The following is a 16,819-nucleotide window of genomic DNA, read 5'->3' on the forward strand; positions in this document are numbered from 1 at the left end:
CATTTTTAAACTTTCTTATATCCTTGAAGCCTTCTGAGGTCATTTTTTTAAGGTTTATTTATTTATTTGAAAGGCAGAGTTACAGAGAGAGAGAGAGAGAGAAGGGAGGGAGAAAGTCTTCCATCTACTGGTTCACTCCCCAAAATAGCCACAATGGCTGGAGCTGGGCCAAGGAGCCAGGAGCCAGGAGCCAGGAGCTTCTTCCATGGCTCCCATGTGGGTTCAGGGGCCCAAGGACTTGAGCCATCTTCTGTTGCTTTTCCAGGCCATAGCAGAGAGCTAGATCAGAACTGGAGCAGCCAGGACTCGAACCTGGTGCCCATATGGGATGCCAGCACTGCAGGTGGTGGCTTTACTCACTTCTCCACAGTTCCAGCCCCACTGAGGTCATCTTGATCCAGGCTACTTCGTTAACTAAGCCTTTTAATAATTCACAATCAAGTCCACTATAGATGGTGGGGCAGGGGTTCTAACCATTTGGTTTGTGAAGATGTGGGATTGGATGAAATGTACTCAGTGTATGTATGTAAGCTGTTGAAGTACAGGCCCTATTAGATCACTTGTTCATTTTGTTAAAATATGGTGGGGTAGAGGGAAGGTTTTGTTTGAGGGTTTTAGGCTGTGGCTGTATTCATGTCTAAATTATCTTGGGACCATTGACTAAAATTAAAGCATTTGACCCAAGAAGACATTTGCTTTCCTCCCAAAGGAGTGCATCCATCTGCTACAGAATTTTCTTTTTTCCTGGGTCATCATTGCTGGCTCTCAGGGTCCTTTAGAACTGCTTTAGCTTTTTGTGGGCTGATAGCCAGGATGGAATTTGGCTCTTAGTCAAAGAATCAACCTATGGAAAATTTCAAAGGACATTTCATGCAATCCCTTGATTACATTGCTAAGCAGTGACTTTGTGGGATAAATTCCCAAAGATTTGCCAAGGAGTAAGAGGTAACTTTCTTTCGAATCATTATGCCTTGGAATTTTGAGCTTGAGTCTTCCAGAAAAATTCATATGTCTGTGTCTATGTATATGTCTCTGTGTGTTATTCAGATAACATAGAGACAGAAAACAAAATAGAAGTAACTAAGGGGTACGGCAGAGAGAGTTCATGTTTAACAAAATTTGGGGATGATGAAAAGTTTTGGGTTTAGTTAGTGGTGATGGGTGTACAGCATTGTGAGTGTATTTTATGCCACTGAATAGAGTACTTACAAATGTATAAGATGAAAAATATTACATATGTATTTTATCACAATTAAAATCTTAGAAAAAGAAATATATACACACATTCTGTAGCTACAAATATATATACACATACATACAAACATCTAATCCTTAGGCTTCAGATTAATTTTATCTCTTTCCCCTGATTTATTATAGAATACTAAGTTAGGTAGAAGGCCAAAGGCAGAGTAATTTTGTTTTAGTCCTATTTTTTTTCAAATTTTCATTACTTTTGTCTGGTCTGCCATTCAAGTTAGAAACTCAAAAGCTAAGATTTCTATTCAGGTCTCCCATGTGGGTAATAGGAACCCAAGTAATTGGGCCATCATCTGCTGTCTTCCCAGGTGTTGGGAAGCTGGATGGAAGCAGAGCAAGGAATGGCTTAACCTGTTGCTTCACGAAACCTACCCACATATCATGCTTGAAGTGGCAGCCCATGCAGACAGTTGCAGCTGAGCAAGTGTATCCACCGTAAGGAAGGATGTAGTTTTTGGCCTTGAAAACCCACAAGAGTCAGTTGAAACTCTGAGAGCTATTAAGAGCAATATTTTTACTTTCATTCCAACAATAAACCATTAAAATACAATGGAAGTCAAATTGCATTCATTATATTAAAAGCAAAAATAAAATGCCTCATATGGTTATTAAAGAAAAAATTCCTTAGGGGCAGGCATTTGGTGAAATGGTTAGATTCTTGGCGGATTCTCTCTCTCCCCCCCTTCAATCTTCCTTTCTAAAAATAAAAATAAATTTAAAAATACATTTTTTAAAAAAGGAAAATTTCTCTGAGCAATTAAACTTAGTAGGCTGTCCGAGAAAAAGCAAGCAAACCAAGCAAAGCAAGAAAACAATTTGAGAATCAGGCAGCCCCCAAACCAGAGCAGGGTCTAAGAACTCCAACTAACAACAGAGCTGGCCAGCCTTTCCAGAGAAGTGTAGGCAGGACACATACATAAAAGACTAACTGGCTACATGTTCGTTAATCGACCAGCCAATCAACTACAGCTGAACTAGTTGATTGGTTACAGCTTGAGTCATTAGCTGGCCATAGCACATCCTGTACCCAATCAGAGCTCAGTTACCGTGACTCAGCCCTGCTTTGGTTTGGTCTGTCAGTGTTGTATGCAGGATCCTGGTCCAGAGCCATGGACTCCCACAAATTTTGTTGAACACAATGTTTCGCATGCATAAATCACTCAAGTATTTTTAAGCAAATACAAAACTTAGTAAGGCGGATGCCAGGTCCTGTGTTTAGAAGCCTTTAGTGAATGGTGAGATGTTATACTCTTAGATGGGAAAATAGTATTGAGGGGTCATTTCCCCACTAACTGTAAATGTGGTCTGATCTCAATTAAAATTATGGAATTTTTTTTTCAGGGGAGATGGGAGAAATTGATTAAAACATATTTAGGGCAATTTGGTTTTTTTTTATTTTTTATTTTTATTTCAGGCAGAGTGGATAGTGAGAGAGAGACAGAGAAAGGTCTTCCTTTTTGCCGTTGGTTCACCCTCCAATGGCTGCTGCGGCCGGCGCATCGTGCTGATCCGAAGCCAGGAGCCAGGTGCTTCTCCTGGTCTCCCATGCGGGTGCAGGGCCCAAGCACTTGGGCCATCCTCCACTGCCTTACTGGGCCACAGCAGAGAGCTGTCCTGGAAGAGGGGCAACCGGGACAGAATCCGGCGCCCCAACCAGGACTAGAACCTGGTGTGCCGGCGCTGCAAGGCGGAGGATTAGCCTGTTAAACCACGGCGCCGGCTTGCAATTTGGGTTTTTGCTGGTTTTTAATAGTAAGGGGTGAGGGATACCCACTGCTTCACACATATGCAGAGATTATAAAGTTAAAGATCAGACACAGTATGGAATAAACACCATACTGTAGTCAGAAAGACTAGGCCCGCATGGGACTGTATGATTCCATGATGGGGGCAGCACCTTCTCTTTGCTGGGATGGGGGTGCACCCATGAGCCAGGACCCGTGAGCTCACCCACCTGGATCTAGAGTGGGGAGGAAGCCCTTGAGAGTTCAGGAAGCAAGGCCTCTCCTGGGTGTTCCCTGACTGCATGGACCAGTGTGCAGGAGCCACATTCCAAGAGAAGCTGGATGATGGGCTTCTCGGGTGAAGCAGCTGTGGCCCTGAAGACCAGGGGATGAGTGAGGAGGGAGAGGACCTGCTGTGAGCAGGTCAGGGTTGGTGGAGGGGACACTGGAAAGGATGTGCCTTGTTTGAGGAACTGAAGAAAGACCAAAGAGGTGGGATAGGTGGGGGTGCAGGTGGAGTCCAACTGTTGGAAAGGCAAGAGGAGCCCATCAGTGGATTGGAAGTAACTGATTGCAGGCACTTTAGTGCTGGTGCATGTCACAGGATTGTAACTGACAGGCTAACTCGGTCTCCTGTTTGCAGCCCACAGCCCCTTGCATTCAAGAGTTCCTCACCCTGCTGGCGGTGTGCCACACTGTGGTCCCCGAGAAGGATGGCGATAACATCATCTACCAGGCCTCTTCCCCAGGTGAGGGCTCTCGCCAGGTGCACGCTGCTGGCCCCTTCCCTGGAGACTCCGGTGTCTGCAGATATGGGTGGGAGAAGGGGTGGGGTGGGCTGCCTTGTGGGAGCCCCTGTCTCTTCCTCTGGCTTCACACCATTTGCAGGTTGCAGTGACAGATGCTAAAGCCATAGGCAGCAGGTGTTGAGCCCCTCTGACTTCTCAGGTAGCATTGCAATGCCTGCAGAAGCTACGGTGCTATGCAGAGCTCCCAGGAGAGAACAGCATTGGTGTCTGCTCACTCTCATGCCTCCTGGATTTTCCAACTGCCGGGCGACTGTGTCTGGGAGCAGGGACTCTATCCACTCACTCCTTGGTGCTGTGAAGCCCCCTGTCCTGTGACTAAGACCTGGCCTTGCTCCTGGGGACATTAGATAGGTTAATTAGAGAGAAGTTGATCCTAAGTGAGAGCAGTGGGAGTGTGAATTGTTGCTGTCCCGGTGAGTCACCTTGAGCCCTGGGTCCTCCCGCCCAGGAGACACACTCGTCTCAGGCCCTTGGATATAGGAAGAGCGAGTGCTGTGTACCCCACGTGTGTACCCCACTCCTGTGTCGTGACGCCAGGCCTCTCGCAGTGCAGTGGGTGAGTCAGCGTTTTCCCGCCTCCTTGTTGACAGATGAAGCTGCGCTGGTGAAGGGAGCCAGGAAGCTGGGCTTCGTCTTCACGGCCAGGACACCCTACTCCGTCATCATCGAGGCGGTAAGGGATGCGCCCCCTGCACCCCGGTCACGTGTGTGAACCACTATGGCTGCCAGCGTGGTCGCTGAGCTTCTGTTTTTCTTCCTGTGGAAAAACAGACCTATTGGAAGGCCCATGTAAGAAGGATCCTCTTAGCTCACACCTGCTCTTTCGCATGGTAGTGGTGGTTCCCTCTGCCAGTGGCTTTCCCACAGGCCTTCCGTATGCTGATGGCAAATCCTTGGTAGCAAAGAGCTTCATAGCCTCCTCTTTGCTCTATGGAAGTTGGGAAAGTAACCTCATAGCCCTCTCATCTCTGAGGGGCAGGCCTGCATTGCTCTGTGGCCTCAGCAGCTGCCCCTTCTTCTTGCACAGGGAGCCCTCACGGCCTGCTGGACTTCAGTCTTGCTAGCTGGGAGAGAGAGGAGTTACAGCTCAACTCTCTTCTTTCTGTCTTAGGGTCACCCTCCTCACCCTGAAGTCAAGGGGTTACATGTTTTCTGATGCTTTTTTGAGTTTCTTTCCCACTGGCCAGAAGAGTAAATTTAGTGATAGCGAAATACTTACATGGGTTGAACATCTCTCACTTGCAGTGCCTGGGACTAGAAGTGTCTCAGGTCTTGGATTTTTGTGGATGTTGGAATATTTGCATCTACATAGTGAGATATCTTGGGGATGGGACCAAAATCCAAACATGCGATTCGTTTGTTTCACATGTACCTTCTATATACATAGACTGAAGGTCATTTTATACACTATTTTTATTGCACCTGTGTTGTGACTGCAACTTGTCATATGAAGTCAGGCATATAATTCCACTTGTGGCATCAGCTTGGTGCTCAAAAAGTTTTGGATTTGGGGACATTATAGATTAGGGATGCTCAGCCTATACACAGGGATTCCTGAGTTGAGGAACAGGGGGAAATGGTTGTTAGGACTGGCAAGGCACTGCTGTTGTGCAGTCAGTCACTACCATGTAGAAGACTGCATTTTACTGTCTGAATTGATATGGGCCTGAAGGTGGTCACTGCCTCCCATGACCCCTGCCTTTCCCCAGCCCTTAACTTGGGGAAAGCTTTATGGCTCCTTGAATCCCTAGCACGCTTTAATACATTTGAAGTTCACTTACAAATACTGTAATAACTTGATAGTATTCCTGTCAGCTTTTACTTTTCCTTATGTGCAAAACCTGTAAAATACCATACCTTATACAAAGTGCCCATTTCTTGACATTTTCAGTTTCTTTTCTTATAGGGTACAGAGATAAGATCTTGGTTTTTTGTTTTGTTTTGATTTTTTTTTTTTTTTTTTTTTGCTTCGGTCAACAGAGGAAATTTAGCTTAGGGAAACGTGCAGTCATGACAAGCTGAACAAAGTGCTGATCGAGTCTAGAAATTTCCTCCACAGGAGCTTCAGAAAAACGAGGTCGTCTTTTCCTTCAGTTGGAGGAAAATTTAACCTTAGCGGTGGGATTTCCAGTGCTCGGTGCTGCTGTGTTCCACTCCTCTGCAGTGACACCCAAGGCTCGGGTTCAGGGAGCGGGGTGTGGAGTGGCTGGCACTGGCCGGTGGCAGGAGAGAACAGCCACTTCTGCACTGCTCATGATGCCAGGTCAATGCTTGGAGTTAGCAAGCCTTTTGGTGTTGTCCTCACAGTGTCAGAGGCCAGCAGTCATGTTTCAGGGAGTAAGGGAAGATCACACTGTAGTTAGCACTTGTCAGTAATCATCATTTTATCATTCCTCTTCAACCAGTAATACTGGGATATCTGTCATCGAACCACAGATTCTCAAATTGGCCACCAGGTGTTTACGTGGAGTGTCCTTGCTGCTCCTCTGACAGCTGAGTGCACCAGTCACCAGTGGAAGTGGCTGGTGTAGCAGCAGTGCTGAGGGGAGGTGGCACCTGGCAGGTAGGGCAGTGGTGCTAGGGGCCTCACCAGTGGGGGCCTTCCTGAACAGGTTGCTGGGACACAGGAGGAGGGGAGCTGTTGAGTTCAGACTGAGGCAGGCCCAGGCAGGTGGATCATTAGTTGAGTTTTAGGAAGCAAAGAGGGCAGTGGCAAGTTGTGGGTGGGAAGATGATAATTATTCACTCAGGGACTCGGTAATTTGATTAGGTTTAATTACTTGTCTGAAACCTAAGGTCTTGCCATTCAGAAGACCATTCGGAAACTGGACCCAAACTCCTATCTGTTGGGCTCTGAAAGCTGTGTTTTCTTTTTCTTTTCTTTTTTTAAAGATTTATTTTATTTATTTGAAAGAGTTACAGTGACAGGTAGAGACAGAGAGAGAGGTCTTCCATCCAATGGTTCACTCCTCAGATGGTTGCAACTGAAGCCAGAAGCCAGGAGCTTCTTCCGGGTCTCCCACACGGGTTCAGGGGCCCAAGGACTTGTGCCATATTCTACTGCTTTCCCAGGCCATAGCAGAGAGCTGGATTGGAAGAGGAGCAGCTGGGACTAGAACTGGTGCCCATATGGGATGCTGTCGCTTCAGGCCAGGGCTTTAACCTGCTGCGCCAGTTTTCTACACTGTGATATATTGGGGAAATAGAGTACAGATTAGATTTTTTAAAAAGATTTATTTTTTTATTTGAAAGTCAGAGTTACACAGAGAGAAGAGAGGCGGAGGGGAAGGGGGGGTCTTCCATCTGCTGGTGCAGTCCCCAGTTGGCCGCAATGGCTGGAGCTGCGCTGATCAGGAGCCAGGAGCTTCCTCCAGGTTTCCCACGTGGGTGCAGGGGCCCAAAGACTTAGGCCATTCTGTACTGCTTTCCCAGGCCATAGCAGAGAGCTGGATCAGAAGTGGAGCAGCTGGGTCTCGAACTGGAGCCCATATTGGATGCCAGCGCTTCAGGCTAGGGTGTTAACCCGCTGCGTCACAGTGCTGGCCCCTACAGATTAGATTAAAACGTTAAAAAAGGCAAGCACACAATCTGGAATTTTTGATATTAAAAAAACATAGTGAACATTGACCTTATAATTTGAAAGAACCCAGATAAAAAGGACATTTGATTGACTGTCCTAAAACCAGATATAGATTCATAATCATCCCATATCTGCAAATCCAAAGGCCATGGAGTCCCCAAAGTCTTTTCTTGTGTTTGGGGGAATAGTCATTTGCCAGCAGATGACGTTCACTGTGTGATTCCCATATTTTGCTGCACAAAATGGAAACGTTGCAACACAGTGTGTTAGACTGGACCATGCTGGGGACATTATGATGTGTAATCTGTGCATGTACTGTTCTAAAATGTAATATCCTGAACTCAGGAGCACAGTTGGCTCCAGGGTTTCTGATGGACCTGTATAACTTGCATCTGTACCGTTAGGACACCAGGTACCTGAAGGAAAATGAGACACTTCTACCAGAAGAGGGAGCTCTGACCCCACCAAATTGGACAGAATAGTCCATGTTGAAAGGCATATGAAAAGCACGTGTGTGTGTGTGTGTCTCTGTGTGTGTGATATGTACATGTTGATGATCGTGATACAGTTGCTTTGAGATTTTCATACTTTGGACCTCAGGTGAAAACCTATGTTTTTTTTTTTTCCCTTTAGATGGGACAAGAGCAGACATTTGGAATCCTTAATGTTCTGGAATTTTCTAGGTATGTTTCTCTTTTCTACCCTTGAAACAAAATACTTCAGTATATTTAACAGCTTCATCAGAGTGCATGATTGTGTTGTATGATTAGATACAGTCAGTCCTTCAGTATTAAACATGGGAAATAGATCTGCACAGACCCTCTTCTTGGAATTTGTGGCTTTCATTAGAGACGGTGAAGTAGGTTGGTTTTCTTTGTGTTTTTTTTTTTTTTTTTTTCCCTAAAAGAAATGTTATACGTCCATGTCCTCCTCTTTCTTAAGCTCTGCAGAGCCTGGTGTTCTTGCGTCAGCAGCTACAGATGCGTCTGCGTAGTTTGGAGTATGTGATGAGGGCACTGTTTTCATTGGTGTTTTCCACGTCCCGTGAGGTCACACCTCTTGCACCATCCGACACTCCCCTGGAGCTGTCAGAAACCGACAGATGATGTCAGAGTCCCTCAGTTTGTCCCACCAGAGGCCTGGGCTATGCAGGGCAATTGTCTTGGACTTATTTGGACTCATTCTTACCCTGTGCAGTTTCTTTAATGTAAGACCAGGAATGTTTGCTGGATTCTTTGTTCCCCCATATCAGTACCATTCAGAGTGTATTACAAGGAAACATTTTAATGTTTTATTTCCTTCCCTCTTTATAATGTTGAGCTATCAATACTGGAGCAAGAATACAAAAGTATTCTTTCTTGTTGTTGAAAGTGGATTTTCAATGACTTTTGTGAAATGATTCACAAATTGTTTGCTCTGTCTGCCTTATAAGCTGTTTGATGAAAGTCAGATTTGTATCCTTTTGTAGGAAATAGTTTCCAGCCCTAGTCTGGTGTGTGAGGACTTTAAACTTGATTTTGTTGGGTTGGATGCCCCTGGGGTTGTCTTAGGTGGGAGAGATGGGGGATTGTTGGGGACAGTAGCACTTACAGGGTAGGAGACAGTGTTCCTGTGGGTCTTGGACAGGGACGCTTTGGACATATTTCTGGACCTTTTTTATGCCCCCTTAGAAACTGCTTTGGGGTTGAATTAACTAAGATCAGCAGTTAATGGACATACAAGGGAGAGAAAAGAATTACATAAAAACAGGTGACAATGGGTGAAGACATAAGGATTTATTTTTAAGTTACAAGAGAAGAAGAGTAGACAGATAATTTGTGGGTACAATTTTGGTTCTATTTATTTTCAATTGACTCACCTTTCTCCTGATACCACATAATGCTAAAAATATTCCTTTGAAGCCATTGGCGGTAATCCTTCTTTACACATTGAGAAACCATTGAGAAACTGAAACACAGGTTAACTTTTCTAAGAAGAGCCAGCTGCTGGACAGCTGAGAGAGAGTGGAAAACCAGATCAGAGAGAATACTGCGAGCCAGGATGCTAAATAGATAATGTCCCCCGTAAGAGTTGGGATGATCTCTTGCCTGACCGTTTGTCTACGTGTGAAAGGCTCTTGCAGGCCCACTGTAAGGTTCACTCAAGATGCTGGGGATTCAAGACTGCGTGGCTAAGCTGGTTGGTGGAAAGCTTGCTTGTCGCCAAGGGTTGGTTTCAGAAACAACAGGCGTGGATCAGCATTAAGGAAGAGGAGGGCAGGGAGTTTCCTGTGTGCTTGAAGCCCTGCGTGCCTGGGAGGGTTGTGGAAGGGGAGGCTGCAGGGAGGGGTGCAGAGCAAAGAGGAAGAGGAATTTATGGGTACTGGGGAGTCACTGAAACTCATCAGTTGCAGGTGGGCTGTGAGTAGGGAGGTGTTGCAGTGAGGAGAGCAGGGAGGAAGACTACACACAATGAGGAGGCGTTTAGGTGATTCTAAATCTACTTGGCTAATTACTGGGCTGTTAGCAATCAGGTTAATATTTTGAGCTGTAAAATGGAGATGAATTTGGAGAATATTGTCAGAGTCAATTAGATATACTTTGGCAGTGCTCAAATTCTGTCCCTCCTACTGCAAATAGGAGTGCTAGTGCGTTTTTATGGCAGGGAAAGAAATAGGTTGATGTGCGTTAGATAGAAATTAGAAGAGTGGATTTGTGATTTTGTGTGTTCGAGGGAAAAGCTAAGGAAAATGGAACTTTGCCATTCTGAAGACTTTCGCCTTTTGTTTTGGTTATTGTTCCCGTCATGGGACGTGAGCCCTGGAAAAACAGTGACAGCTTTTTTTTTTTTTTAACCCATGCAGTGACAGGAAAAGAATGTCGGTGATCGTTCGAACTCCTTCAGGACAACTTCGGCTCTACTGTAAAGGGGCTGTGAGTATCGGAAAAGTGCCCAGTGCTACAGAGAGTTCTTGGGGCTACTTTGTTCTGTGGCAGCCTCTGACCGTTTGTCCAAGTGTGGAAGGCTCTTGCGGGTCCACTGTAAGGTTCACTCAAGATACTGGAGGTTCAAGGCTGCGTGGCAAAGCTGGCTGGTGGAAAGCTTGCTTGTCACCAAGGGTTGGTTTCAGAAACAGCAGGTCCGTGTGCTGCGGAAATCTTGGAGTATGGTTTCTGATTCTACATTTCCCTTACTGTGTTGTGACTTTGGGAAGATGATTTGTGTAAGCTTGTGATAATCTTCCTGTACTCTGATCTGTGAGGAAACTTCAGACATTTGTGGAAAAAGGTAACTGTTTTGGTGCAAAAACCTTTGGGATCTATCCATGCATGGGCTTTTTCTAACTACATACTTTCCCTGAACTTTTTGAAGCCTCATCTGTTGGTTCTCTAATGTGTTTCTTTACTTGTCACAGAGAACTAGGGTGCAGGTCCCTTGGCCATGTTCATGGGTGGCCACGTTAGTACTGCCCCTTCTGGTTGGTGTCCTTTCTGTTCTGTCTTCCCCTCCTGCTAACCAAATCTAAAAGTATTATCTCGAAGGAAAGGTGTTACTGGTTATGGGTTGTACTTGTAAAGCTAAATCCTGTTAAGTTATGGTCCCGTGTATTGAGGGACAGAATTATTTAAGCTTGTTTTATGAGACCATTTCAAATACATGAACCTACATTGGAATCAGTGATTTGTTGAAAATCTTAGCTTTACCAAATTGTCAGAAGACGAGTGGTTTCACTTGAGTATGCTCTGACTAGGGATTTTAATAATGAGTAATGCATGGGAATTCTAATAGAATTATTTCAGGACCCATGAAAGAATTGTGTGTTTATAGAAACAACAGCTTAAATTGAGGTCATCTGGGTTATATACTCACATGGTTTTCTTTTTTAACTTTCTATTTGTTTATTTGCCATTGTGCGCTGAGTACCACAGTGAATGAAAAAGGGTCAATGTGAGGTGCTGGGGAGAGAAAGGCTGAATGCACAGCACTGTAAATCTGAAAATGCTGCCAAGTATATTTTATTTTCATGGAATTTAATCCTCTTCAAACATGACCTCCCTTAAACCAGACTAGATTTCATTAAAAAAAAAATCTAATGTCCTGATATAATCAGATTTATAGTATATGAGAAGTCTCCAAAAACTTCTTGAAAAAATGCACATTATGAAAATTCTATGCATGGACTTCCAGGTTTTCTTATGCTGAAATTTAGTGTTTAATTCCATTTTCCCATGGATTCTCTGAAGTCCCCTTCTAGCTGATTGGCTATCAACTAAGAGGGGACTTCATCTAGTCCCCCAGTCCTGCTTGTCAGACATGGCCATCACCACGAGGTAGTGAGCTGCGTTCACCCGTGCGCCTCTTGGCAGAACTGGCTTCAGCATCGCATGGGTTGCACCCTCTGCTTCAGAGCCGCTGCACTATCAGCAGGCGGGGTTGTACTTGAGTTAGTTAGGATGTGCATTTTACCTTTCCCACTTGCACACGGGCCTCTTGTAAATTTTGAGTGTGAGTTTTCCAAGTTCGGTTGGATGTTATCATCGGGACTCGCATGCCCCTGATTACTCCTCTGGCTCCTTGCCATGTTTTTGTTTGGGTTTTACAGTACATACCAGGCTTTGGTTTTGTTGGACACATTCGTACCCAATTTGTTTTCCAAAGCTTCTGCCTGAACCCAGCCAAGAACTCTATTCCTACTTGCCCACTCAAGTATTCTCATGCGCATTTGATAAACACTAACCAGACAAAGCCCTGATTATTAGCAACCCCTCTGGAAGATTTGCTTAAGGAATTACCAGTCACAGTGTTTTCCTATTTTATAGGATAATGTAATTTTTGAGAGACTCTCCAAAGACTCAAAATACATGGAGGAAACATTATGCCATCTGGAATATTTTGCCACAGAAGGTAAGTGAAGTTTGGAAATGTTTCTTGTGACTATTGAAATTGAACTTCCAAGTGTGTTTGGCTGGTGCTTGGGTAAGGAGTCCTGGTCTGAATAGGCGTGGCCTTTTTGTGCCGTACACGGCTTGTTTCGTAGGAATACATTCTTCAGGTGCCTACCCGAGTCCCCTCCCGTTCCCACATTCTGTGCCTGTGGCAGAAATGAGGTGCATGGCAAACTCTGAACTCAGTGACTTGTATGTGACTCTGCTGACTCCTAACTGATAGTGTAGAGGAAGGCAGAGTAACTCATAGTATGGGGACTTGCTTTCTCAGAAAAAGCATGTGGTTAAATCCCTGTCCCTCACTTGTTGTCTTTTTTTAAAATTTTTATTTGACAGATAGAGTTAGACAGTGAGAGAGAGAGACAGAAAAGTCTTCCTTCTGTTGGTTCACCCCACAAATGGCCACCACAGCCAGTCTGCGCTGATCCGAAGCCAGGAGCCAGGTGCTTCCTCCTGGTCTCTCATGCGAGTGCAAGGGCCCAAGCACCTGGGCCATCCTCCACTGCCTTCCCGGGCCACAGCAGAGAGCCAGACTGGAAGAGGAGCAACTGGGACTAGAACCTGGTGCCCATATGGGATGCCGGCGCTGCAGGTGGAGGATTAACCTAGTGAGCCATGGCACCGGCCCCTCTCTTGTTGTCTTTATGACACTGGCTTACCTTTGACTTAGGAAATAATTCAGTGAGCCCATTGTGAGCAATCAAGGCTTTGCATACCGCTGATGTCAGACATTGCCCCCAGAAAATGTGATCATAGCTGAACCCACATTTAAATGCTGACTGCTGCTTTCTTGCCATAGGGCATTCCTAGGGCTACATATGAACACATATGCAAGTGTGCTTACACACACACACACACACACATACATGCATGAGCATGGCTGCTTCAAAGCCTGGGTCTTTCAGGTGCTAGCACACTGGGCTTTTTACTGCTTTCTAGAAACATATTTCCTGCCTGTTCTATTTGTTGACTCCTGCTTGCTGCACCTGTGCCATGGATGCTGCACAGCACCTCTGCCTCTCTGCTGTGCTGAATTCCCTCTTAGGAATTCGTGTTTATGCTCAGATTCACAGAACAGATTTTTTTCATTAGAATTTGGTAGAATTGTTTTTTGATGTCCCTGTGTAGATGTGTGAATGCTGAAGTTCGGATGACCCGAAAAGCAGATGGTTTCTTTTAATTTTTTTGAGCATGCATATATAAAAGGGAAGCACGGGATGTCCCCCCGGAGGGGGGTGGTGTCAGCACTCTGCTTGTCCCCATTCACTAGTGGCTGTTTTGCAGGCTTGAGGACCCTATGTGTGGCTTACGCTGATCTCTCTGAGCATGATTATGAAGAATGGCTGAAAGTCTATCAGGAAGCCAGTACCATACTGAAGGACAGAGCCCAGCGGCTGGAAGAGTGTTACGAGATCATCGAGAAGGTAATCACACAGGATGCGGCCTCTACATGCTCACCGGATGACTTAACCACCTGCTGAATGCAGTCTTTGATCAGGAGATCATTCACTATAGAGTCATGTTCTGCTTCCTTGTATCTTAATGAACCATTAGTTTAAGATCATTTCTTTCTTTGCTTTAAGCACTTAGTTTTCATGGATTATCTGGAAGATCTACTCACTCTCAGCTAACATTAATAATATCAGAAGAAATATCAGGTCAGAACAGCACCAATGGCTTTCTGGGTTGCCTAAGATTAAGCTTCATGAGGTTGTTGTACCATGTTGTGTTACATGTGCACCCAGAATGCTGTAGGCTGGTTAGACATCGTGCACACTAAGAATTTTCACACTTACTTATTCTAATGATATTTAAGCTCCATCATAGCTACTTACTGTTGTGGATTTTCATTTTTATATGTTGTTGTTACCCTTTGAGTGTACCCATGGCTTTGAGAAGCTTTCTAGTTACTAGATTTCTCCAAATCTGGGTGCTGGGTTTCAGCTTTTTTTCTGTTTCATGTGAGCAAATACTGGCCATCCATTTTTCAGTTTCTATAACTTTGAAACTATCACCTGTTCAGTTTTTCCAGTCCTTTATTGGTTTTTTTAAATTCCCCTTTGCTTTTTTATTCTCAGTTTTCATTTGAGTTTTATCTTCAGTCATTTCAGTGGAATTTAAATAGGAGCAGAACTGAATTTAAGCCTTCATTAATCCTTGCTTTATTGGTATTTAAGGAGAAAAAGACCCTGAGTCAGGTTACTTTTAACAAAATTTACTTGAGCTAGGAAAAGGTCTTGAACAGAGCAGCAGTCCTGTGGGAAGATGGTTCTTAATGCCCCACTTCACCACATGTGCAGGTTCTGTTTACAGCCAGCGTACAGGAAGTGACTACAGACACAAGCTGATTGGCTGCTGTCAGGGTCTCCTTTATGTGGTCCTGTTTTGGCAGCTCTTAGCCCTTTAATTGGCTGGAAGTTCAGCACCTATGACAGGCTGAGATGCAGTTGCTTGGTTACAAGAGTATCTTTTAGATTGGATTATAGTTTATTTGCACATCCATATAAGACATGGTTTGCTGTGTACACAGGGTGTGTGGACTACACTTTATCACCCAAGCATGGAGACAAGGTTAGGCCAAACACTGGAAATATACAAAATTTCTTCCAGAATAATTTTGAAAAAGTGACTAAATCGGTAACATGCCCATGTGGTCTGGGTGGATGCTCAGGAGGTAGCTGAGTTTTCTCATCATCTGGGGGCTACATGGTAAGAGGCACATGTGCAGAGGCTCCGGAATCTCCCAGACCAGCAGGCAGAGTGCAGGCGCCAGGGCAGCTACACATCCACACCCATGCTCAGCGTGAGCTGACCCATCCTGGGTCTTGAAGTGGACGACCAGGGGCAGCACTCTGCAGCTCCTCAGTGTTAATAAGCTGCTTGGGTGTCTTCTTCTCCAGTCGTTAAATTCTTAGACTCACAAGTCCCTTCCTCCTGAACCAGTTCTCCAGTGTTAAATGTAGCACAGTGCTTGACTCGTTAGCTGAGCAAGAGGGGTGACCTCATGGGATTACTGTTCTCTGGAAATTGTGTCATAGGCTCTGCTGCCTGCGTGTTCCATACTAATAAGCCCATGTGCCATGACACCAATGATGGGTGCTGGGCTGCCCCTGTGGGTGGAGTGGTTCTAACCCCAGGGGTCATTTAGAAAGGCCCCATGCTAAGATGTCTTGATCATCTGCAGACCCAGGGTTCCTGTGGAGACAATAAGATGACTGTTTCAGGTCACTGTCATTGCCTTTCTTTTGTCAGCATTCTGTTGTTAATGCTGTTCTTCAGAATGAACCCATCATTAACTGAAGATGCTTTTCAATCTAGAATTTACTGTTACTCGGAGCCACAGCCATAGAAGACCGCCTTCAGGCCGGGGTGCCAGAAACCATAGCAACTCTGCTGAAGGCAGAAATTAAAATATGGGTGTTGACAGGAGACAAACAAGAAACTGCAATTAACATTGGTAATTAATTTTAAAAATTATTTGCTGATGCTGGTTTTTGTAAAGTGTTTTTGAAGTGTCTTGTGGATATGTCTGTGAGTTTCTCAAATACATTGACAGATGATGATTTTTAGAACTGTTGGTTTGCAAGGCCAAGAAAAGTTTGCTTGTGAAGATGGTCTTAGGGGCATCCTCTACCTGTTATAAACATTAAAATTATCCCATATGCCTGGAAAGAATCAAACACACTTACACATTCCATGGAATTCAAGAGTTGACCGTTGTGGTTTTCTCACTCTTTTCTTCACAATACATAAGTCTAAGAGACATTTTTTCTACTGGACTTAAATATGCATTGTTATTTTATGTAATTATAGACATTTTGATGATTTCACTAATTAATGACATTTTCTAAGAGCCTTGCCTTCTTTTCTTTCCCCATCTTGGTTGAAAGTCTCCTTTCTTGCTAAGAATCACAGGGATGAAAATTGAAGAATGGGAATTTAAGTCAAAATGGCTTTGTCGGGGCTGGTGTTGTGGTGTAGAAGGTAAAGCTGCTGCATCCCATATGGGCACTGGGTTAAGTCTCGACTGCTCCACTTCTGATCCAACTCCCGGCTAATGCACCTGAGAAAGCAGCAGCAGATGGCCCACAAGCTTGGGTTTCTATACCCATGTGAAAGACTGAGATGAAGCTCCTGGCTTCTGGCTTTGGCCTTGACCAGCACTGGCCATTACAACCATTTGGGGAGTGAACCAGTGGGTGGAAGATCTCTCTATTTCTCTCTGTCTCTCTGTGTATGTGTGTGTGTATGAATGTGCATGTGTGCTTCTCTCTATAGTGCTTCCATTTAAATGCATTGATCAATCTTTAAAAGTCAGCTCTGTTAAGGTTAAAGAGATGCATTTTTATAAATGAAGAATAACACGTGTTGTTATAAATAGTGTTTGTCTGTATTTACATATAGACTTGCTCTTCTGGAATAACTTCTCATACAATTTGACCTAAAACACCTGCTGGTAATCAGTGGCCCTATTGTTCAAGTTGATTATTGCTCAGAAATACTTACGTAAAATTTAGATGTTGT

At 44.6% G+C, this 16,819-nt stretch overlaps 1 protein-coding gene across 1 annotated transcript in view; it reads left to right on the forward strand.

Moving 5' to 3' along the window:
* ATP8A2 (ATPase phospholipid transporting 8A2) overlaps nucleotides 1–16,819 on the forward strand; it is a 515,416-nt gene that overhangs the window by 198,357 nt on the left and 300,240 nt on the right. Inside the window, exons 17-23 of the mRNA XM_062195192.1 lie at nucleotides 3,625–3,730; nucleotides 4,381–4,463; nucleotides 8,004–8,053; nucleotides 10,213–10,282; nucleotides 12,170–12,254; nucleotides 13,580–13,719; nucleotides 15,614–15,752. Coding sequence (XP_062051176.1) covers nucleotides 3,625–3,730; nucleotides 4,381–4,463; nucleotides 8,004–8,053; nucleotides 10,213–10,282; nucleotides 12,170–12,254; nucleotides 13,580–13,719; nucleotides 15,614–15,752 — 673 coding nt within the window. The remainder of the gene's footprint in view (nucleotides 1–3,624; nucleotides 3,731–4,380; nucleotides 4,464–8,003; nucleotides 8,054–10,212; nucleotides 10,283–12,169; nucleotides 12,255–13,579; nucleotides 13,720–15,613; nucleotides 15,753–16,819) is intronic.

Source organism: Lepus europaeus, chromosome 6 (genome assembly GCF_033115175.1).
Source record: "Lepus europaeus isolate LE1 chromosome 6, mLepTim1.pri, whole genome shotgun sequence".
Lineage (NCBI taxonomy): Eukaryota > Metazoa > Chordata > Mammalia > Lagomorpha > Leporidae > Lepus > Lepus europaeus.